The sequence below is a fragment of the Bos mutus genome, chromosome 25, assembly GCF_027580195.1.
Source record: "Bos mutus isolate GX-2022 chromosome 25, NWIPB_WYAK_1.1, whole genome shotgun sequence".
Taxonomy (NCBI): Eukaryota; Metazoa; Chordata; class Mammalia; order Artiodactyla; family Bovidae; genus Bos; species Bos mutus.
Window position 1 is genome coordinate 39,195,659 of NC_091641.1, and position 22,207 is coordinate 39,217,865.

At 46.3% G+C, this 22,207-nt stretch overlaps 2 protein-coding genes across 3 annotated transcripts; one reads left to right on the plus strand and one right to left on the minus strand.

Annotated features, from left to right (window-relative positions):
* Positions 1–56: 56 nt before the first annotated feature.
* ZNF597 (zinc finger protein 597) lies at positions 57–6,332 on the plus strand. Its single transcript, XM_070362581.1, is given in 5 exon segments — positions 57–89; positions 1,278–1,404; positions 2,963–3,553; positions 3,556–3,757; positions 3,759–6,332. Coding segments are annotated over 5 exon segments (1,269 nt in total). The 3' UTR covers positions 4,075–6,332.
* A 7,295-nt stretch (positions 6,333–13,627) lies between these two features.
* On the minus strand, positions 13,628–20,578 carry ZNF174 (zinc finger protein 174). 2 transcript variants are annotated; one of them, XM_070362363.1, is made up of 4 exons: positions 19,362–20,578; positions 17,902–18,112; positions 17,574–17,585; positions 17,358–17,440 (listed from the first exon to the last, which is right to left on the minus strand). In XM_070362363.1, exons 1-4 carry the CDS (start codon positions 19,767–19,769, stop codon positions 17,373–17,375), a joined length of 699 nt encoding a protein of 232 aa, XP_070218464.1. In that variant the 5' UTR covers positions 19,770–20,578; the 3' UTR covers positions 17,358–17,372. The 2 variants fall into 2 exon arrangements, with proteins under 2 accessions (XP_005901372.2, XP_070218464.1); XM_005901310.3 differs by lacking the exons at positions 17,358–17,440; positions 17,574–17,585 and adding an exon at positions 13,628–14,605 and having other exon boundaries at positions 19,362–20,569.
* Positions 20,579–22,207: the final 1,629 nt, after the last annotated feature.

Genomic DNA, 22,207 nt, shown 5'->3' on the forward strand with positions numbered 1-22,207 from the left:
AGGTCCGGTCGCTCCTTTCTGGCCTCCGCCTGGCCTCTTGTAGAAGAGGGTTAGGCATGCCGGTCGTGATGCGAGGGCTCCTGATCCCCGTGAGCCCTTTCACCAAGCTGTCTTTGTTCCTACCTAAGGCAGAAGAGATGGCTAATCAGAACCGGCCTTTTAGGACCTCCAACTGGGAACAGGGCCCATAGGAGACTACATAAGAGTACCTCCGAGTATTTCTGAAATGCTGCTCAAACTTAAACAGTTTTCTAAGCTTCATTCCACACCTGTTGAATGAACAGAAACAAACAGAAACCCCAGGTGATCTTAATCACACCAGAATTCTATAGATTTATAGAACTGGTGAACTTAGCGAAGGAGAAATAGGCCTGGATATGACTGCGCTTAACAATGAGTGTCAGGAGGAAGAAGGAGAGGGACCAGCAAAGGGAAAAATATTCGGAGAATCCTAGACCTCGTGTTCGCTTTCTGATTCTTCCTGGGCTGCTCACTCATCTCCTTTCTCTTAGAGCAAGGGTCCCCAACTTCCAGAATCTAATGCCTGATGATCTGAGGTGGAGCTGATGTAATAATAGATGTAGCTGCTGCTGCTAAGTCACTTCAGTCGTATCCGACTCTGTGCGACCCCATAGACGGCAGCCCACCAGGCTCTCCCGTCCCTGGGATTCTCCAGGCAAGAACACTGGAGTGGGTTGCCATTTCCTTCTCCAATGCATGAAAGTGAAGTCGCTCAGTCGTGTCCGACTCTTTAGCGTCCCCATGGACTGCAGCCCACCAGGCTCCTCCATCCATGGGATTTTCCAGGCAAGAGTACTGGAGTGGGGTGCCATCGCCTTTAAATGTAATGTGCTTGAATTATCCCGAAATCCACCATCTCCCCATCCTCCCACCTCTAGCCCTGGAAAAGCTGTCTCCCACGTAACCAGTCCCTGGTGCCGAAAAGAATGAGTAGCGCTGTCTTAGAGCAACCCTACTTAACTCCCTTGCTGAGAGTTGTTCCCTCTATTCTCTTCTAACACACTCTTCCAGAACTTCTCAGGGTTTGCCATTTTGGTCCTTATACTACTGCCTCCAAAATTACATCTATTTTTACTCCCTCCTTCCTAAATCCTACCTCCAGCACTCAGAACCCACTCAGAACCCCACCCCAGCGCTCAGATACCTTTTCCAACAAGCTCTTGCCTCTCATATTTCTAGCTTTTCTCAGCATCCCCAGACTGAGTAAGGTAGTAGCTTTCTGGCTTGGCCTGAGATGGGCTGTCCTGTTGTTTCAGGGACCAGTGTTGTTTGAGGACCTGGCTGTCTATTTTTCTCAAGAGGAGTGTGCGAGTCTGCACCCTGCCCAGAGGTCCCTCAGCAGAGAAGCGACACAGGAGTGTTTCGAGGACAAGGCCTTGAGTGGTAACACAATTGTTTTTCCTGCGTTTTGGAACTTTCTAGGATTAGGATTGCATATCTCATCTATGTGTTAGTATGGGAGAGTGGGACCTATCCTTGAATGATTTATGTGGAAATGACAATAACTTGAATGAGAGTGTGATTTTCAAAAGGTGAGATGAGTCTTAGGCAAAAATCAGTAATTCCCTGGTGGTCCAGTGGTTAGGACTGCCCAGGTGGAGAACTAAAATCCAGCAAGCCAAAGGGTGTGGCCAAAAAAAAAAAGGGAAAACCTGTCTATTACAGTGACTATGGTTTTGCATAAGACATGGAAGTACCTGGTAATCATTCCAAATATTTGTTATGATCAATTCATAATTTTACTTGTGAAATTCCATTAGTATGGGTTACTATTATTTGGAAATTTTTTAAAAGTTGGAAATTGCTTTAATCTTAAGGGAATGGTGTGCCTTTCTCACTTAAAAGGAGCTATATGTAGAAATGTCCCCATGCCCAAGTAGATTTTATCCTTGACTAGGGTTGACTATTTGAACTTTCCCATTACTCACATTTTATATTTTCTACTTCTTTTTCATCATGTTGTTTTCCTCTAACTTCTTGAACATGTGAGGCACATTTATAATAGCCCTTTAAATGTTCTTTCTACTAGTTTTGTCATCTGTCATTTCTGGGTCTGATTTTCTTGATTGATTTTGCTTCCAGTTACAGGTCATATTTTTCTGCTTCTTTCCATGCCCGGTAATTTTTGACTGAATGTTGAACATTGTGAGTTTTATGTTGTTGGATGCTGGTTTTTGTTGTTTTTTCAAAACAGTTTTCAGACTTTGGTGTGGGGTGCTAATTTAAGTTACTTGGAATCAATATGATCCTTTCAAGGCTTGCTTTTTGTTTTGTTAGGGTGTGTTCAGAGCAATCTTTAATCTGGGGCTGATTTGGCCTCCTGCTAAGGCAGTGTCTAAGGATACTGCCTGATGCTTTGTGCGGCAGGGACTGTCTCCACTTTGGAACATGAACTACTGAAGTGTTTTGTGAACTCTGGAGACTGCTCTTTCTATTCCTTTTTAGTGGTTCTTTCCTGGGCCTGGGGTTGTTTCCTCACATGCATGTACAGATTAATATGCAGCCAGAGTCTTAAGGGGACCCCATCTAGATGCCCAGAGCTCAGTGCCTGGACATCTGCCCTCTTCTCTGGTTTTTGCCATCACATTAGCTGCGTTGACTTTCCTGAATTTGGTCTTTTTGAATCAGCAAAACCACTGAGGACTGGTTTTCCACACACTGCCCTGCAGCCCAGAAACCCTTTCTAGGCAGCGAACTGGGGCAATCATAGTGCTGTTGCTTTGGAAGGAAAAGAAAATCCCTTTTGGATTGACGTATTGGCTTTATAAATTATGAATATTTGGGAGAACACTAAAAAGGAATGATTTTTTTTTCTTTCTGGCAGGCCTGAGTTTTGTCAGCTATCCTACAACTTCCTGGTCCTCTGTGTAACTATCAATAGTTTGTTCTTACCATAGTACTACTTGAGGGTGTTTATATTTTGTTTTGTTTTTATCAGCAGAAAATGATAAGATTGAGATTAATCAGCTGCTACATCTAGAATCTATGGGGCTTGAAGAGCTTGCCCTAGAAAAATGTTCCCTTGCTGTGCCCCTCATCTATTACCAAGAAAAATGCTCTGAGCATGGAGCTGGAAACTTTGAAAGGAAAATATCAGGTGGAATTTCTGCTTGCAAGAAAAGGTTCAGAAGCCTTTTAGTTACTATTGAAAACCACACCCCAAAGATAGAACTAGCTCAAAGTTTAAGAACCAGAGCACTTCCCAAAATTCTTCCATTTCCCAAAGAAGAAACCAAAAAGTCATACAAGTGTCCTGAATGTGACCAAAGCTTCAGTGATAGTTCATACCTCATTTGGCATCAGAAAACACATGTAGGAAAGAAAAAGTGTGAATGTGATGACTGCAGGAAGATTTTCAATCACAGATCCAACCTGAGAGCTCACAGGAGAATCCACACTGGTGAGAAGCCATATAAGTGCTTCTCGCCAGTGTGGAGTGCGGCACAGTGTGGCAGCAGCTTCCACCAGCCCTCGCACCTGTCTCAGCACAGGAAGACCCACCTGAAGGAGAAAATCCATAGGTGTGGCATATGTGAAGGGGGCTCACGCAGCTCCGGGGACTGTCACAGCATCAGAAAACCCATACTGCCACAAAAGCCGGCGATAAATATGTCGGTTAGAAAACAAATCTGGCTTTGCCTGAGGAAAAGCACCGGTAAGCCGCCCAGCAGCTGTGCAGCCCCAGCAGGAATTGCTTTGGGCAGCCCTTGTATCCCTGCTCAGGAGAGGCCACAAGGACAATCTGAACGCTACAGCAATTGAGGGGAAATTTTGCTTTCATTCTCAAAATTCAAACCCTTAAAGTGTTCCACGTGTTCGAAGACCTTTCTTTCTGCCTCTGAGCTTATCTCTCATCAGAGCATTCACAGAGGGGAAAAGCCCCATAAACCCAAAACATGCATGGAAAGTTTTATTTTGGACTCAGAGCTTGCATGCCACCAGAAGAGTCACATGAGAGAGGAACCTTTTAAATATACCAGGTGTGGGAGAAATTTCAGGTTGAAAACACATCTTACTCTCGATCAGCAAACCCATTCACAAAACACTGTGTAGATATAGCAAATTTTCATTAATGTTTGTGTTTCTCAGTATCTGTACTGAAAACTGGGGCACAATTACCCTTTATGTGCCAGGCAGTGTACTAAGCACCGTACACAGATTCCATGTAATATACCATTTAATTTTCACCACAGCCTTGATTTAGACACCATAGTTTCTGTTTTATAACCAAGGAAACCTAGTTAATTTCACAGCCACTGAAGGAAGGCAGAATTCTAACTCAATTACTATCCAGATTCCATTTGTATGAACCAAAGAATGATACAATTTCTAACTCTTGTTTAGTCTGCACACTTGATACTTTATGTTTATCATTTACTCTTCAGAATAAATCTGACAGAAAAGGACTATCCTCACTTCATAAAAGGGAAGCAGAGGGTAAAAGCGGTACTTTGCCCATACACAAAAATAGCAACGTACTGAAGCTAGCATTTAACCTTGGGTCTCTCAGCCACATTGTGTTGCAAGTTGGCATTTGCACCATGTGTTAAAACTGCAGGCAGCTGGGGACTGAGACAGGTGGGCAAGTATGCTCATCACGACGGCTGCCCTGTGCATGTGCTTCACTCCCTTAGCACTTCATCCCAAGCCTGACTTACATGTATGGTTACAAAGCAACAGAGAGACTCCCCAGGACTGCAGGTTCAAACCCCATCCCTATAATCAGAGATTGCAGACTCTACAGAGTACAGCCTTTAAGGTTTTAGTTGAGTTTTGGTTTTTTAAAAAAGGTTTTCTTCCTCACATCTAAAGGAAGATACATATAAAAAGTTGTTTAATCAAAATACTTGAAAATAAATAGGTCTCTAGATACTGTTGTTACCTATAAATACTGGAGCAAAATACTGTTATATGGAATGGTTGTTAAAGAACCAGAGGCTCTGAGCCCAAGGGGTTGAGGGAAGAGGTCAGTGTCCATCAGTGAGACCCATGCTGTTTTATGATGATGGCTTTTTTACCCTTCTGTTTACAGTGCTTTAACCTGGTGGCTCAGAGGTTAAAGCGTCCGCCTGCAAGGTGGGAGACCCAGGTTTGATCCCTGGGTTGGGAAGATCCCCTGGAGAAGGAAATGGCAACCCACTCCAGTATTCTTGCCTGGAGAATCCCATGGAGGGAGGAGCCTGGTAGGCTACATTCCACAGGATAGCAAAGAGTCAGACATGACTGAGCTACTTCACTTTCTTTACAGTGTTAACTGACAGAGTCCACAGATGGTCATTAACTCAGAGATATCATTAGCCTACCATGTTAGTTTTAATGAATACTTGGATGAAAGTTAAGAATGAAAAACTAAGTGCAGAAGTTTATTACTAGGAACAATTGGTTCACAACATTTGCAGCATGGATGTTGACACATGCAGAGTGAAAACTTTGTACTGAGGAAATCAACCATTGAACAAATGCATTGGGTTTTGTTATTGATGTAGTGATGAAAATGTGTGTCAAACAAGTCTTTAATGTGATTGCTAGAATATCAGGTCTGTAACAGCCATCACTGATGAAAACAGCCTTATTCCAATAACATTCAGATTTTGTAATTGACATTTTGTAATTTTAAAAACTGTGGAATTGTTATTCTTGAACTAAAAATAATTTTGTTTACAGCTTTACTGCAGTAGGTAATAGTCTATTCACATCTCCCCATTTAACACAGAAAATGATTAATGCAGTAATTCAGGGAGTTAAAACTAAAAACAAGTGACATTTCACCACAAATGACATTCTGAGTCTGACTCTTGCAGTTCTGTATAATTAAGTAGCATTGTTCTGATAATTACAACATGTTGTATAATGATACTGCAGATTTTGCTCAAAGTAATCTGCCAATTTACTGCATATGTGTGCTAAGCAGGTTACAGTTTATCTGAATAAAGAGTCTATTTGAATTGTTCATTAAACTTGTTATGCCTATAGGATTTCAGTTGGAAAGTGTTTTTGCTTGGACCATCTGTTTAAAAAGTGAATAAATGATCTTCATTAGAAATGTGTATATCCATTGTTTAGTTTTGCAGGTTGAGAAAGCTGTTGATCTAATATCAAGATGACTTGATATTTGATATCCATCCTTTCAGGGCCCAATCTGACTGCAGGTGTTCTTATTTTTTGACATCTTTCCTTGTGTTAGTCTGAGGAGGGTGGGGAAATGACATATGTTTATATAAACCTGAGAATATGCTGCCATCTCTAGTTCCTTTGGACCCCTTAGAAGTATGTTTGTTGGAGGCACTTGGGCTGTTTAATATTTTAACTTTTACAGTTTTGGGTGTATTCGCATCAGTGCAGGCTCTCACTGAGCAGTGACTGTCTTATCTGATGTGCCAATTTGACATCTAATAAATGGTTTTTTTAAATGAACGTTGGCAATGAGGTGAACTTTAATGAAAAATTTTTTCTTTACACTTCCGTAGTTTTAGATGGCAATAAGATGAATTTTGAAGGCTGGCGGGATTGTGGTTTGCAGGGGGTTAACGAATGACTTCGGGCCATTTAATAATGGAGGTAAAACGGAAGTCAGAAGAAAATTCCAGAGCTACTCCAGGAAACTGCATTAGAAGTCAACTTCCTTTGCAGTCTCTGCTCCACGGCGGCGGTACCTCCGGCCCCGCAGGCCAGCGAAGACCCGCGTGGGCCTCCACCTGGAGCAAGGACTAGAGGCAAGACTCGCGAAGTGGGGTTCGCACGTGGGTTTGCGCGGGCTCGGAACAATCTTGCGGCCTTTGACTCGAGCCATGCAGGGCGGTGGGAATACCAACGAGGCGAGACGCGCTAGAGCGGCCCACAGGCTGGGAACCGGAAGTCGTGCGCTTACTTCCGGCGCTCTATTTAGGCGGTGCATTTTCGCGCTCGTAGAGCAGCCAAGAAGGCAATGGCACGCCGCTTCAGTACTTTTGCCTGGAAAATTCCATGGATGGAGGAGCCTGGAAGGCTGCAGTCCATGGGGTCGCTGAGGGTCGGACACGACTGAGCGACTTCACTTTCACTTTTCACTTTCATGCATTGGAGAAAGAAATGGCAACCCACTCCAGTGTTCTTGCATGGAGAATCCCAGGGACGGGGGAGCCTGGTGGGCTGCCGTCTATGGGGTCGTACAGAGTAGGACACGACTGAAGCGACTTAGCAGTAGCAGAGCAGCCAAAGTGTGGGGAGCTGCAGGGTCAGTGGGCGCTTTGCCTGGCTCCCGGCCAACCCCTACTACCCAGGAGAGGAGGCCTCTGCAGGGGCTGGGCGGCCGGGTGAGAGTGTTTGCCGAGGTTCATGGTGCCCAGGCCCCAGCGAGAGGGTTAGGCGGGTGTGACTGTCCGTCACCCCCGACCCCAGATCTCGCACGACTAGGCGCCGACTGCCCAGGGGACGGGAGAAGGAGCCTGATGCCACCTCCCTGGCCCTAACACGGTTTTGGCAACGCGAAGTTACGGGTTCGCCCTGCCTGATTTGTCAAAGGCATACTTTGACCTCACTTGCCCTGGGTATGGTATCTTCTGCCAGCTAAGGAGTGTTGCTGCCTGTCCAGTGCTACAAATCTTGAGTGTTTAGACAGGGTAGTCAATGACTTTCAACAAGCCATGAAAGGAATTCAGGGTGGAGATCAGGAATTGGGCACTCTGCTATGGGGAAACTGGCAGAACAAACCTTCAGATAATTAAGACATTTTTAGGAGAAAATTCTATGAATCCAAATTCTTATATCTTACCGTGCTTAGAAAAACACTAAAAACATTTAAGATATCTGTTCCTTTTGAATTAATAGTACCTTCTAAGAAGGGGTGTGCTGCATACCCCTGTGTTAAAATCACATATATCGTGACCTCACCTCTAATTTCTCCAGAACAGTTTCTCAGAGCTGAGAGGCTGTTTCCCCAGCTGTAGTCCTCAGTAAGACACTGAATAAACTTGATCCACAACTTTTAAGTTGTGTGTTGTTTTAAAAGTTGACACTTCTATCTAGAATTAATGCCAGTCTTGCATGACTTCTGTGTGCTCCCAGATGACTTCTAACATGCTTCTGGTTTGAGTGTATCCTGGGATCACCTGCGTGCATGGTTGCCTGCTTCCATTACTACAAATACCTCCCTTTATGTCTAGCCCCAATTTTTCCTGTGTCCTGCACCCTAAATCCCTGTATTCAACTGCCAATAAAAGATCTTCCTTTGGGGTCTCTGAGGCATCAAAACACATGCCCAGTGGAATACTACTCTGCCGTAAAAATGAAATGATGCCATTTGCAACAACATGGATGGACCTAGAGATTGGCATACTAAGTGAAGTAAGTCAGAGAAAGGCAAATATCATATATTACTCATATGTGGAACCTAATTTAAAAAAGAAATGATACAAATGAACTTATTTAGAAAATAAATAAAAATAAAAGAAAAAAAATTTTACATACTCACAGATGTAAAAAATAAACTTATGGTTACCAAAGTTTGTGGGGGGGTGCAGCAGTAAATCAGGAGCTTGGGATGAGCATACACACATTACTATATATAAAATAGGTAACCAACAAGGACCAACTGTATAGCACAGAGAACTCTACTCAATATTCTGTGAAAATCTATTTGAGAAGAGAATCTGAAAAAGAATGAATATATGCAGATGTATAACTGAATCACTTTGCTATACACTTGAAACTAACACATTGTTAATTAACTATACGCCAATAAAATTTAAAAAACAAAAAGCAAAAAAACCCCAGATATCCAAAACCAAACTCACGCTTTTAGTCTTTGATCTGTTTGCCTCTAGTACCTGGCACCATGTGCATACAATTGCTCATGCTACCAACCAATACTCCTTCCTTTGTGCCTTAAACTTTCAATCATCAAGTCCTGTGAATTCTACCTCAAACCTGTATCTCAAATCTAACTTCTTCTGTATCCACCCTTATCCAACAGCACTGGCCTGGACTGACAGGAAGGCAAGGACAGGGTTTCAACGTTGTGGGGTTGACTGTAGCCAGATGCTGCAGATTAGCACAAGCTCGGAGATGACAGACACTCAGGAGATTACTGCAACAGAGTGAGTGAAAGATGAGGGTCTGAAGGAGGGGTCACGAGAATGAGGAAGATGGTGTGGCTTCAAGACAGATTGAGGAGGAAAAAGTGATGATTTGGTGGAGTGAGAGAGCAGGGAGTCAGAGATGACTCAGAAGTTTCTGGTTTAGGTGACTTGGTGGTTGGTGGCTTTGTAGAGAGAAAGCTTGCCTCTCATGAGTTTACAGTTTCTCTAAGCTTTCTAGGGAAATTGTTAATCAAAAATGAGGGGGACAGCATAGCTGTGTTCAGTGCGATAGAGAAGAGGTATGTTATGCTATGAGAGAGGTTGCACCTGTCCAGCAAGACAAGCTGACAGCTAAACACTGACTTGACGACATGATTGGAGGCTTCTGGAAAGGGCACAGGGTCCTAATGGAGAACTCTGCAAAGGTCTTAGCTAATGTGTCAGCTGACCCCATGTATAGTAAGCTTTTCCTGCTCACTTGTACTGTTTTTGGTGAAAAACAGCCAGAAATGGGAGAACCCAGATGCCCAAGCACACCTTACAGAGTAACCAGGTTCAGTCCCAACTGGTATGAGGCTATCCCCTGAGCCATAAGATGGTTGCAAACTCTGATGCCCTGGAATTCCATTCCCCCGGACTGGAGAGCCTCCTGATAAAAGAAACCACCTGGGGGCAGGAATCCAACCTACAAGCCCACCATCCTGGTCCTGAAAGGCTCCTGTCAGTGCATTAGGCCCCTCTGCCAGGATAAGGCAACTGGGCCAGAGAGGCTCTTAGTCACCTCCAGAGACTGTGCCATCAGTGGCTAAGGCCAGAGATGCCCACGCAGGAGCAGATGCTGAAGCTCCTGGAGCTGGAACACTCTGGCCCATCCTAAGAGATCCACATGGGTTCAGTGTCACACCCAGAGGGTGACAAGAGGCAGCAACCCGGATGGAGGATTTGCAGTGACAGCCCAGGAACCAGGATCCTGAGTGAGAAGGGCCAGAGACCCAGAGAGTGAACACAAGGTGGGTAATAAACTCCTCTCCTTGGGATGTTACACCTCTGCTTTCTCTTCCCTGGGGATCCTGTGTCCAAGGCCTCCAACAAGAATCTACACCATTGAGCTGAGGGTCACCTTTATTTTGGTCCAAGAAAGAACCAAATTTTTGAGGTTTGATGGGCAGCTCAGAGTAGACCTGAAAAGAAAACTAGGGAGCATTCTGTTTAGACCCTCATTTTACTGATAAAGCAACTGAGGTGCGAGCATCGCAGAGCTCAGTAAGTGGCTGCCTGCAGCACTGGAAATGGACCCGGGCTCTTCAGCCTCCCCCAGTGCTGATCTTATTGTCCCAGGCTGTCTCCTGGTCAAGTTCAACTGCAGCAACATATGTGTGATTAGCTAACTCCCTGTGAAGAAGCAACTTTTGTGTCTCTCAAGGACATGGATCTGGTTGTACAACTTTGTGACTATAATTTTTTTTTAAAAACCCACTGAACTTTGTACTTTAAAGGGATCAATTTGGGGACTTCCCTGTGGTCCAATGGCTATGACTTCATGCTCCCAAAGGAGGGGGTCCAGGTTCAAACCCTGGTCAGGGAACTAGATCCCACATGTTGCAACTAAGAGTTCGCATGCTGCAATGAAGACTCAAGATGTCATGTGCTACAATTAAGACCCAGTGATGCCAAATAAGTAAATAAAATATTTTCAAAAAAGAATGAAGTTATGGTATATAAATTATATCTCAACTGAAAAAATTGTCTTTGAATTTAAAAAAATTGAAATAAGTATTTTAAAGCTGCTGTAAAATATTTCAATGTAATATACAAAATAATGTATCAGAGACATAAAAATAATTTATGCTATCAGCATGACATATTTTTGTATTTTTGTGCAGACCTGATAGTAAAGCTGCTTTTGCCTTTTCTGGGCAGAGTATCTTGTAAGATGAGCTATTAGAACCATTAACAGTTGCAACTACTGATCTATGTGCATTGCAATTTTCTCAATAGTATGCAACCAAACTAAAAATTAAATAAACCGGATGTTAATATAAGAATGCAGTTCCCAAAAGGATTTTTAAAAATACTGAAAAGACATGTGTCCTGGTTTCGGCACTATTTCCTTGAGTAAAACCCACCTGTTGCAAGAGGAAAGTGTCTTATAGTTTCAAAGGACTGAGCATAGGAGAGTTTTCCCTAGGGTTTGGGGCAAGGCTCCAGACTGAACAGGAAATCAAGATGAAAGAGGAGCAGGTGCATGAATATGCTGCGGGGGAGCACTTCCCACTCAGCTCCTCAGCAGACTCAGGGTGAACAGTCCTTTGGGATCTAACTAGTTGCCCCCACCGACTCTGCCCACCCCTTACTCTTTATTCTTATTTTTTTTTAACGTTTATTTTTATTTATTTATTTTGGCTGCACCCGGTCTTAGTGGCATGCAGGATCTGGTTCCTTGACCAGGGATCCAACCCAGGCCCCCTGCATTGGGAGGGTGAAGTCTTAACCACTGGACCACCAGGGGAGCCCCCATGAGTCCTTAGCTCTTTAGAAGCAAACTTCTCCATCAGAATTTTCTCCTTAGCTCTGGTTTCTCCCTCTGAGGGCATGTGTCTGATTTCTGGTGTGATCCTTGACCTCCGATTCTCACAATCCTGGATCAGAGAGGACTCTTATCATCTCTTCCAGAAGAGAGCCTGTTTCCCAGGAAATCATCCTGCACAGTGTGGTAAATGCCTCAGAAGTGGACACACAGAGGCATGTGCTCTGGAGGTGTCTGTGTCACTGAGGTACCCTGAAGACACATTGCGCTGGTGGACTTCTTCCGTGCATTCAGGAGTTCAGATGGACCGATGTTTGTGGAGCCTTCCTGTGGGTCTGTAACATGAGCCCCCTCCTTCCTGGACCTCTGCACCAGCCCATCCCCTCTCCAAGGTATTCACAGAAGCAACCAGGGCTCCAGGTGCACAAGCCTGAGTGGCTGGAAGTCCAGCTTCTTAGAACTTAAAGCAACTAGGATGCCCCTCCAAATAAAATGTTGCACCGTATGATGAGTTCCCCTGTCCATGAAAATTTCTAACAAGAGCTCAGATGACAGCTCATCAGGGTGTGGAAAAAGAAACTATGCAACAGGCAGTTTGGAGAATCTTGGTTTTTCCTCCAGTAAGATGCTGTGATTTTTGAAAAGGTTTGTAAAGAGTATGGGACAGTTGATCACCTCCCACTTTTTCTGTTGGTCAGTTCTGCCAGAGGCAGCCGTGCCCACTGGTCCACACTGCCATAGTGGCTGGACCAGACCTCAGAGCCACCCTGAGGGGTCTGGGTCTCTTAATGGGTGAGGCATTTACGCCCCATGGAGACTTTTGCCTTCGAGTGCAGGGGCATCCACCATGATGGAGGCAAATACCTCGGATCCTTGCATTTAAACTTTATAAAGTTGAAGAAACAGGTTTGAAAGGGGAACTAAAGCTGGGGTTGAGTCTAGGTCTGCCCAAAGCCAAATTTCATGCACACTAGGTGCTGTGATCTGAATGTCTGTGTTTCCCCTAATTCCTGTGCTGAAAACCTAACCCCCAACATGATGGTCTTAGGAGGTAGGTCACGAGGATGGAGCCCTCATGAATGGGATTAGTGCCCTCAAGAGAGATCCCACAGAACTCCCTCAGCCTTTCCACCACGAGGAGACACAGCAATAGGACAGCCCACCTGCGAAGCAAAAGATAAAACAAACACCTGAAAACTCTTCTTCTGAACACTGTCTTTAACCTGGACAGCCCCATTTCATATGAACTATGCAGCTCTCTGCAGCGTCACCTCCTGGGCTCTGCCATTTCCTGAGACTGTGCCTCTCACAGGTTTTTGTGGCTCTGGCCTCCCTTCCACTGCTGAAAACACACTGCTCCTGTCCTCCCAACAAGGCTGATGTAATTGTTGGGAAGGGGACCTCAGACTAGTCTGAAGGGCCACCAAAAATGATGGGGCAGACCACTGGGCTCCCATTAATTATCTCTTAGCCCAACAGACAAAATGTTTTGTCCTCTTGCATTCAACATACTGCCACCTTTTGTCATTCTTGGAAACTTAACTGAGACATAATTTACATGTCGTAAAATTAATGAACGTGTCAGTGATTTTTAGTACATGTTCTGAAATAATTTGGATTTAGAATATTTTCATCATTCCAATCATTTTGTTGTGCTTAAAGCTACTGGCCTGAGTGAGAAAAGACACTAGGAAGGACTCCCTTTGCGTCTCCTTGGCAGTCTTACTTCTGGTAGCTTCTATCTATTGCTACGGGTGGGGGCTATGGCAGCCATGATTTTATTTCACCAAATCAAAAGTGCTTTGATATAAAAAGATCCCTCAGTGCGTGTATATGTGTGTTTATTTTGTTAACACCACCAATACTTGAAGACCCCTCCTCACACAAGCAGATCCACACTTCCACTTCACGTGTCTTTGTTATGAACAGCCAGGAATGACAGGAAGAATATTAGGGAATTTACATTCCAATGAACTTCTGCTTTGAAATTCTTGCAGATGACTCATTTTTATTAAAAGAGTACGCGCATGATAAAGATTGTCAGGTATGGAAGCAAACGCATAACTATATGTAAGATTTATCCTTGAACATAGTTACAGGATAAATAAAGCAGCAGGGGGAGAGTTAACATCAAGGTGTGGGGCACACCTGCAGGATTGTCCTGATTCTCCCTCAGTGGGACTCCCCGCTCTCCACCAGACACCTCAGTGCTCTCTGACCCAAGGCCCAGACCTGCCACTTCTTCCCCATCACCAGACATGTCAGGTCCCCTTCAGCCTCCTCCTGGACAGGCAACCCTTGCTTTCTTCCTCGTAAATCTGTGATTTACACGCGAGCAAGGGGAAGGAGGAATGCAAGTACCTCCCTTGTGAACAGCGAGGACCCAGGCCTGCCTGCCCTCAGTCCCCGTGGTGAAGCCTGTGATGCTGGTGAAGGTTGGAGCTCTGGCGAAAGCTTTTCCCACACTGACCACACTGGTATGGCTTCTCCCCCGTGTGGATCCGCTGGTGCAGCTTCAGGGTGGATTGCCGGCCAAAGCAGTTCCCACACTCTCCGCACGTGTAGGGCCTCTCCCCCGTGTGGACTCGCTGGTGCCTTTTCAGCTCTGAATTCCACGTGAAGCTTTTCCCACATTCATCACATTTGTAAGGTTTCTTGGCCGAGCGGGCCGGCTGGTGACTGAGACGCTGCAGGTGGTTGCTCAGGCTCCTTCTGCTCCCCTTGCTCTTCTTCAGCTCTCTCAGTGGGTGGCTTTTCAGAGGGGCACCGATGTACTCCAGTTCCCTGCAATGTCTCTGGTAGTGAGCAAAGGGTTTCTGGGCGCTGGGGGTGCTGAACTGCCTCTGGGATAGCCGGGGCTCACTCAGACTTGCCCCTCTGGGTTCGGGACTCTGCAGGCCACTCCCTTTCGGTCCGCCCACTGACAACACACATGGCTTTGCCCCTTTAGCCCCTTCCTGCTGTGGATTCTCCTTGTTGTCACTTTTCGTCCTGGGGGTCTCTACAATTAGAAAGAATATGCTTCATTTCTGGGCTTCGAAGAAAGAACCTCAGCAAAAGAGCTCTGAATACAAAGTTTCTCGAAGTGCGGTTCTCCACTGGGCTGCTCACATTAGATGCATCTGGGGCACCTGTCAACCAAACAGGCTGCCCTGCTTCCCCACAGCTGCTGGGTCAGAAGCTCTGGAGGTAGGGCCTGGAAGTCTGCAGGTAACAGGGGGAGCCTGGGGGTATTTGACTTATACTAAAGTTAGGGACCATGTTCTCCAACCCCTGCCTCCTTCCTACGTTTGGGAAAAGGTTTAGGAAAGGAGAAATAGGGGGAAGCAAGCCCATCAGAAACTTCAACACTACAAATACACCCTCACTTATATGGACACTGACCACCACTCTCTCTTCAAATAATGATAAATCTAGTGAGTGTGGTGTTTTTGCTCATTACAAGGTTGACAGATAGCATATGTCAACTGGGATATGGGCCAGTCAGGTACTCTCATTACAGAAACTCTATAACTTCTGACTACCAGGATTAAGGATTAGGAGAGAAATGAGTTTGAGTGGCCTGTGGGCAAGTTGGAGGATTCCTGCCATGTGGAAGACCTATTCAACATGGCAGCCACATGTGGCTACTGAGTACTTGGAACATGGCTTGTGTGACTGAGAAACTGAATTTTTATTTAACTTTAAATTAAGATTTAAAAAGCAGCCCACACAATTATGGTCAATTGCTTTTCAACAAGGTTGTCATGGTAATTCAATGGGGGTAAAGATGTCTTTTCAACAAGTGGCGCTGGAACAACTGGATTTCTATACATAAAAGAATGAAGTTGGACCCTGACTCACAACACAAAAATTAAGTCAAAATGGATCAAAGACATAAATGTAACAGCTAAATCTCTCTCTTTGAATAGAACAAAGGTGTAAGTCTTTGTGACATTGGATTAGGCAACAGTATTTTAGATATGTCACCAAAAGTACAAGCAAACAAAAAGATAAACTGGATCTCCTCAACATTCAAAACATTTGTGCTTCAAAGGATACTATCAAGAAAGTAAAAAGATAATCCACAGAATGGGAGAAAACATTTGAAAATTATATATGAGAGTCTGGTGTCCAGATTATGTAAAGAACTTTTGTAACAACAATAAAAAGACCAACCTAGTTTAAAAATGAGCAAAGGATCTGAAATGACATTTCTCCAAAGAAGATATATTAATACAATTGGCCAATAGGCACACAAAAAGATGCTCAGCAGCAGTAGTCATGAGGGAAATAATTCAAAAGCTCCAAGAGACTCCATTTCACACCTAATAGAATGGATATAATCAAAAGCACCAACAGTAACAAGTGTCAACAGGATGTAGAGAAACTGGAATCCTCACAGACTGCTGGAAATAAAATAGTGCAGCCATCTCGGAAAAGTCCAACATCAAAAAGTTAAACAGAGAGTTACCACAGGACCTGGGCTTCCCTTGAGGCTCAGCTGGTAAAGAATCTGCCTGCAATGTGGGAGACCTGGGTTCGATTCCTGGGTTGAGAAGATCCCCTGGAGAAGGGAAAGGCTACCCACTCCAGTATTCTGGCCTAGACAATTCCATGGCCTGTATAGTCCATACGGTCACAAAGAGTAGGACACAACTGAGCGACTTTCACTGTCACTTTCACCATGCTGCTGCTGCTGCTAAGTCGCTTCAGTCATGTCCCACCCTGTGCGACCCCATAGACAGCAGCCCACCAGGCTCCCCCGTCTCTGGGATTCTCCATGCAAGAACACTGGAGTGGGTTGCCATTTCCTTCTCCAGTGCATGAAAGTGAAAGGTGAAAGTGAAGTCGCTCAGTCGTGTCCGACTCTTAGCGACTCCATGGACTGCAGCCTACCAGGCTTCTCCGTCCATGGGATTCTCCAGGCAAGAGTACTGGAGTGGGGTGCCATTGCCTTCTCCGCACTTTCACCATAGGACCCAGCAATTCCACTCCTGGAATTGGTACTGGAATTTCTCCTGGTATAGACCCAAGAGAAATGAAAACAGACACCCGCACGAAAACTTGTACACAAATGTTCACAGCAATATTATTCATATCAGCTAAAAAGTGGAAACAACACAAGTGTCTATCAACTGAAAACAAACAAAATGCCCACAGAGTGGAATATCATTCAGCCCTAAAAAGGAATGAAGTACTGACACATGCTGAATATGTTAATAGCTCAGTTGTGTCCAACTATTTACAACCCCAGGGACTGTAGCCCGCCAGGCACCTTTGTCCATGGGATTCCCAAGGTAAGAATATTGGAGTGGGTAGCTATCCCCTTCTCCAGGGGATCTTCCTGACCCAGGGATCGAACCTGGATCTCCTGCATTGCAGGCAGATTCTCTGCATTGCAGGCAGGTACCATTTGAACCACCAGGGAAGCACACTGCTATAACATGGGTGAACCTTGAGCATGAGACTTCATCCACTCTGGAATCAAATAAAAGGAGATATAGACAGCATGCAACCCAGCTGCCTCTGCTAAGGCAGAAGGGAGTACATATGGTCAACTTTCTTCAGGATCATGAAGGCCAGGTTATGGGGCAGAACCTCAGCCTGGACCACAGAGCCTTCTTGCTGGATGCCCTAGGTCTCCATTCCTGAGTTTTGAGAATAATCAAATCAAAGTGTTTCATTAACGTCACAGGAGGAGGAAGGGGCAGAAAATAATACCAAGAGAGTCTTTTTGCTCTAATGAGCAGAACCTTGTTTAGGGCCTTTCTAAACACGGGACCGTTTTAAGTGATGAAACTCAGCCACAGCTTGAATGGAAGTTCATCAGTGGTCATATGTGAATTTATCTTCACTATGGCACCATCGACTCAATAGACATGAGTTTGAGCAAGCTCTGAGAGTTGGAAGTTGGTGATGGACAAGGAAGCCTGGTGTCCTGCAGTCCATGGGGTCGCAAAGAGTAGGACATGACTGAGCAACTGAACTGATCAGCAGCTCTGAAAGGGACAGAAAAGCAGGCACTAAAACAATCCTCTGTGTACTGGACTGTCAAAGAGTCATGAGAAGAAAACGGTAACAGCACACTTACATATAGTATTACCTCAATTCTAATTAATGGAGTTTGTTAGGGAATCAAGATCTACTATTACATACCATGGAGCAAGTGTCTTTTCTCCAGATGCTTGCTCCATATTGCTCCATACAATATTGAAGAAAAGCTCAATAGCTAATCTGTGGCTTTTCAGAACCCTGAGATGCTTTGATAGAGATGAAGCGCTGATGAGAGGAAGAGAAGACACACAGAGTGTTTACCTGTCTCAGCCAATCTGGAGGTTGGTTCCTGGAGGAGCAGGGATTTTTCCCAATGAGGGGGACTCCGCTGATCCTGAGATCCTGCCTGGAATGTCTCCTCCCTGGGATATCTCCTGGGAGTTTGTGGTTGAAAGTCTGGCAGTTCCTGTTCTCCCAGCTGGGATCCAGTTTTCTCCAAAAGCACCTTCTGGCCCTCCATACAAACAGCCACCTAGGAACAAGTCCCTCGCATTAGAGAACAACTGGAGGACTGACTGAGGGCAGCTTGACCTTTCACTGCTCTGTAATGACTGTTGTTCCCTGGAAATTTCTGATAATGTCCAGGGAGGGTGGGGTCTGGGGGGGTAGGTGTCAATCTTGATAGAGACTGCTGAAACTCTCAAAGGAAGCAAAGGGAAGGATGTATAGAATGACCAAAAGGAACCTGCTCCAAATCAGCCGATACTTCCTGAGTAAATGTCCCCACAGCTTGGCCCCTTTTCAAGGTCTGGGTCAAAATCATCAGAGAGCAGGCACAAATATCAGGGTCAACCACGACACCCATCCAGCAGGTTCCTACCCTATACTGCCCTGCTTCTGCTGGAAACAGGCTCTGTAGGATTAGGAAGCAGTATGGGAAGAGGCATTAAACCACCCTTGCTGCTAAGTCGCTTCAGTCGTGTCTGACTCTGTGCGACCCCAGAGACGGCAGCCCACCAGGCTCCCCCGTTCCTGGGATTCTCCAGGCAAGAACACCGGAGTGGGTTGCCATTTCCTTCTCCAATGCATGAAAGTGAAAAGTGAAAGTGAAGTCGCTCAGTCGTGTCTGACTCTTAGGGACCCCACGGACTGCAGCCTACCAGGCTCCTCCGTCCATGGGATTTTCCAGGCAAGAGTACTGGAGTGGTGTGCCATTGCCTTCTCTGAAAAATCACCCTTATCTATAAATTATTCTGTCCAAGACACTCTTGATTAAGGAAATCTAAATAGTGATATGGCTCTAAGAGAACTGCGCTAACCCTGTTCCCTAACTGCTTCCTCCCTAGGCCCCTACTGGGGTCAAACTTGGGGGTGGGGGTTGGAAGGCATACTGGCCAATTGAGCTGGAGTTCCCTGAGTCAAAGGCAATATGCTGGGACAAGAGCTAGCAAAATGCCCCCCAGATCAAATTCCTACCAACAGTATGACTCTTGTCTACTAAGAATCTTGATTGTAGGAAAGCTTCAAGAGGGATGGGTTGGGGGAGATCTGTCAGCAAAGATTCAAGAGCTCTACTTTCTCACTGGAGTGCCTGTGGCTGTGTTTTCTGAAAACTTGTTACACCTCCCGTCCCAGCAGGGGTGAGGGGGGTAGGGTTCCAAACAGAGGCCAGAAGCAACGTTTGAAATTCTGGACTCCTCTCTCTAGGGAAGGGTCCAGAGACCAAACACGAACCAGATGAAAAAGAAATCCTGGGGACGACAAGGAAGTACCCGCCTTACCCACTGCTTTGGTCCCTTGGCTGCTCGATGAAAATCTTCCACAAGGGTCACGATCTCCTTGCTGCTCACTGGACATCGATGCCTGGCCCGAGCCTGGATCTCCGCGGGCAGGATATTCAGGAACTGCTCCAGCACCAACAGCTCCAAAATCTGCTCCTTGGTGTGCACCTCGGGCTGCAGCCACTGCCGGCACAGCTGCCGGAGGTGGGAGAGTGCCTCCTGGGGTCCAGACGCCTCTTGATAACAAAACCGTCTAAAACTCTGGCGGGAGAGCTCAGGATCGGGCCAGTCTTCTTGCAGAGCGGGTTCCCGTTTTTCTTCTAGCTTTGCTATTATATGTCTCTCCTGCTTGGAGAAAGCCTGAATATGGGACTGCGAGCTCAAAGTTATCTCCATCTTAGCCGCCATTTTTGGGCTCAGGAGCCAGCTTCTCCCTTCTTGTAAACAGGTCAAGCCTTCGGGACCATGGCCCTGAATACTAGAAAGATGCTAGAAACGAAGGTCCTCTGAGGATGTTGGAAAGGAAAGGATGCAGACAGAGGCTCCTCGTTCGCTGGCCTTGAGCCCAAACTTCTGACGACAACACAGTCCCTGGGAGTGGGAAGTTTTTGTTTTCCTGCCAGCGTCTTGAAATGTCTTGCAAAGGCGAAAAGTCATAATGTCCTAAAAGGAAACTGGGGAAAATATTGCTTGCATTTTAGCGACAAGCACAACAGGTCTCAGGGGAAATGCGCAACGGAAACAAATGAGCTGGCAGGAATTCCTGGGAAAACTTTAGATTGTCATCCAGGTAGCCTACACCACCTCTCTCGCATCCTCCTCAGGCCGACCTCCAGCATCTCGCCGGGCGTTACAGGGCGAGCCCAGGCATGCCCCGGCGCACGCCGAGGCTTGGTAGTTAGCGGAAACCTCCTGCGGGCGAGCAAAGTTCACGGAGGCGCGCCGGCTGCCCGCCCCCGAAGCACCGAGGCCCAGCTGCTCCGGCCTCTGAGGACGCCGGGCTTCGCGCCCTAGCTGGCCGGAGCTCGGCCAAGCTGCAGCACTCTGGCGCGCGGCTCGATTACGTGGCCTGTACGAGCTGGGGGTGGCGCCTGCGACGGCAGCGCGATCGACAGCCCTGCAACCCGCGCCCACCTGCACGCGACTCACCTCTCTGGGGACCCGGGAGCCACGGCTGGGGGCGGGGCAGAAGCCTCTTGTCGCGGACACTCCCACGAGCTGCTGTGGAATTCCGTCACGGGAGGGCCCGCCTCCTGCGCAGAGGGATTGGCTCCTCGGAAGCGTCCTAGCTCGCCTATTGGCTTCTGAGTCTACCGATGCTGGCCGCTGTCGCAGTGCAAGTAGGGAGTTGCAGTCCGTTTCCACGACTCGCGAGCAAGCGCAGTGGACCTATCCGAGCCCGCGCTCTGGGCGCCGACTTCCGGCCCGGAGGCTGAGCGAGTCTGGGGAGTCGCGGGTGAGTCTACCCGTGATCGCTCAGCTTCCTGGCGTCCCGGGGCTCTTCGCTGGCAGTCGTTGCAGAGGCGGTTGGGCCAGGACTGTCCCAGTCCCTGTGCTCGACCGCAGACTCCCTCCGGCCAGTGACCCTGCCCCCGCTAGTGCAGTGGCGGTCTGTGGTCTTGTTTCCTAGTCTTCAGCCGCAGGTCCTAACCCAGCACCGAGTGCACCAGGAGTACTCAGGGGGCCATCCTGGATGACGAGTGAAAAGTTAATCGGCCAGACTCCACATCCTCATTGTACTTTCCGCTGAGCGTTTTGGGTGTGGCCAGAGAGAAACACATTTTTGAGAGAGGAGTATTTTTAAATGAACTATGAATGGGATATTAGGAATCAGAGTGCAGGCTCCGCCTTCTGCATGGAACTAGAGTAGCATTCATTGAATTATTCTTCATCGTTAGAAGGTGTGGGGTGTGTGGAAAGGTGTAAGGCAAGGAGTATAGTTTCTAGTCCTGGCCTTGCTGCTGAGAGACTGTGCTCGGTGATGCTCCTTCGTTAAAAAGCACTGCTCACAGTACAGTGCTTTGGAAGAAAGGCAACCTGAATCCGTTTTTTACTAGTTGGTGATGGACAGGGAGGCCTGGCGTGCTGCGATTCATGAGGTCGCGAAGAGTCGGACATGACTGAGCGACGAAACTGAACTGAACTGAACTGAAACAGACTTGGGCCTTTGGAGGAGGAGTGGAATGGAAAGTGGCACATAATTGTAGAAAGCTTTTATCTTACATCCTCCCAATTTAGCAATTTCCAGGAAATTTGGAATTTTTCTCACCCCAGCTGTATGTAAAATCCCAGGGAATTCTGACAGGCCCAGCCTATGTGAGTTGCCCACTCCTGGTTGGAGGAAGGGTACTGTAATGAATAGCCCCACCAGAGGCAGTGGAATAGAGAGGGACTTTTTCACAAAGGGAGAAAGATGCTTCTGTCCAAAGTGGGGAAGGAATGCTGGAAAATAAATGCATTTCTTATCCACACTGTGTGTGTAGTGATGGTGGTGGTGGGAGGAGGGTGTGATATTAATGAAGAGGTTAATACTTTTCCCTCCTAAGAAAATGAGGAATTGGGAAGCTGGATCCAAGCTTCTGGGAGTAGGCAGGACAGGGACAAGCCATAGGCATGTGGGGAGCATGAGTAGGGACAGATGGATAACACTGTGAGGAACCATTTGGGGAATTTATCCACAGAAATCAGGCTAGCAAGAAAAGGATGCTTTCTGATATTTTTGGTGCTTTGGCTCCTTGGCTTGGATTGGAGAAGGAGTAAAGGAAAGGACAGAAATAAACAGTAAGAACTAGAGTGAAGGAAGAGGGGGTGATTTTATGTTGTCTTTTCTTCTATTCTTCTCAGCC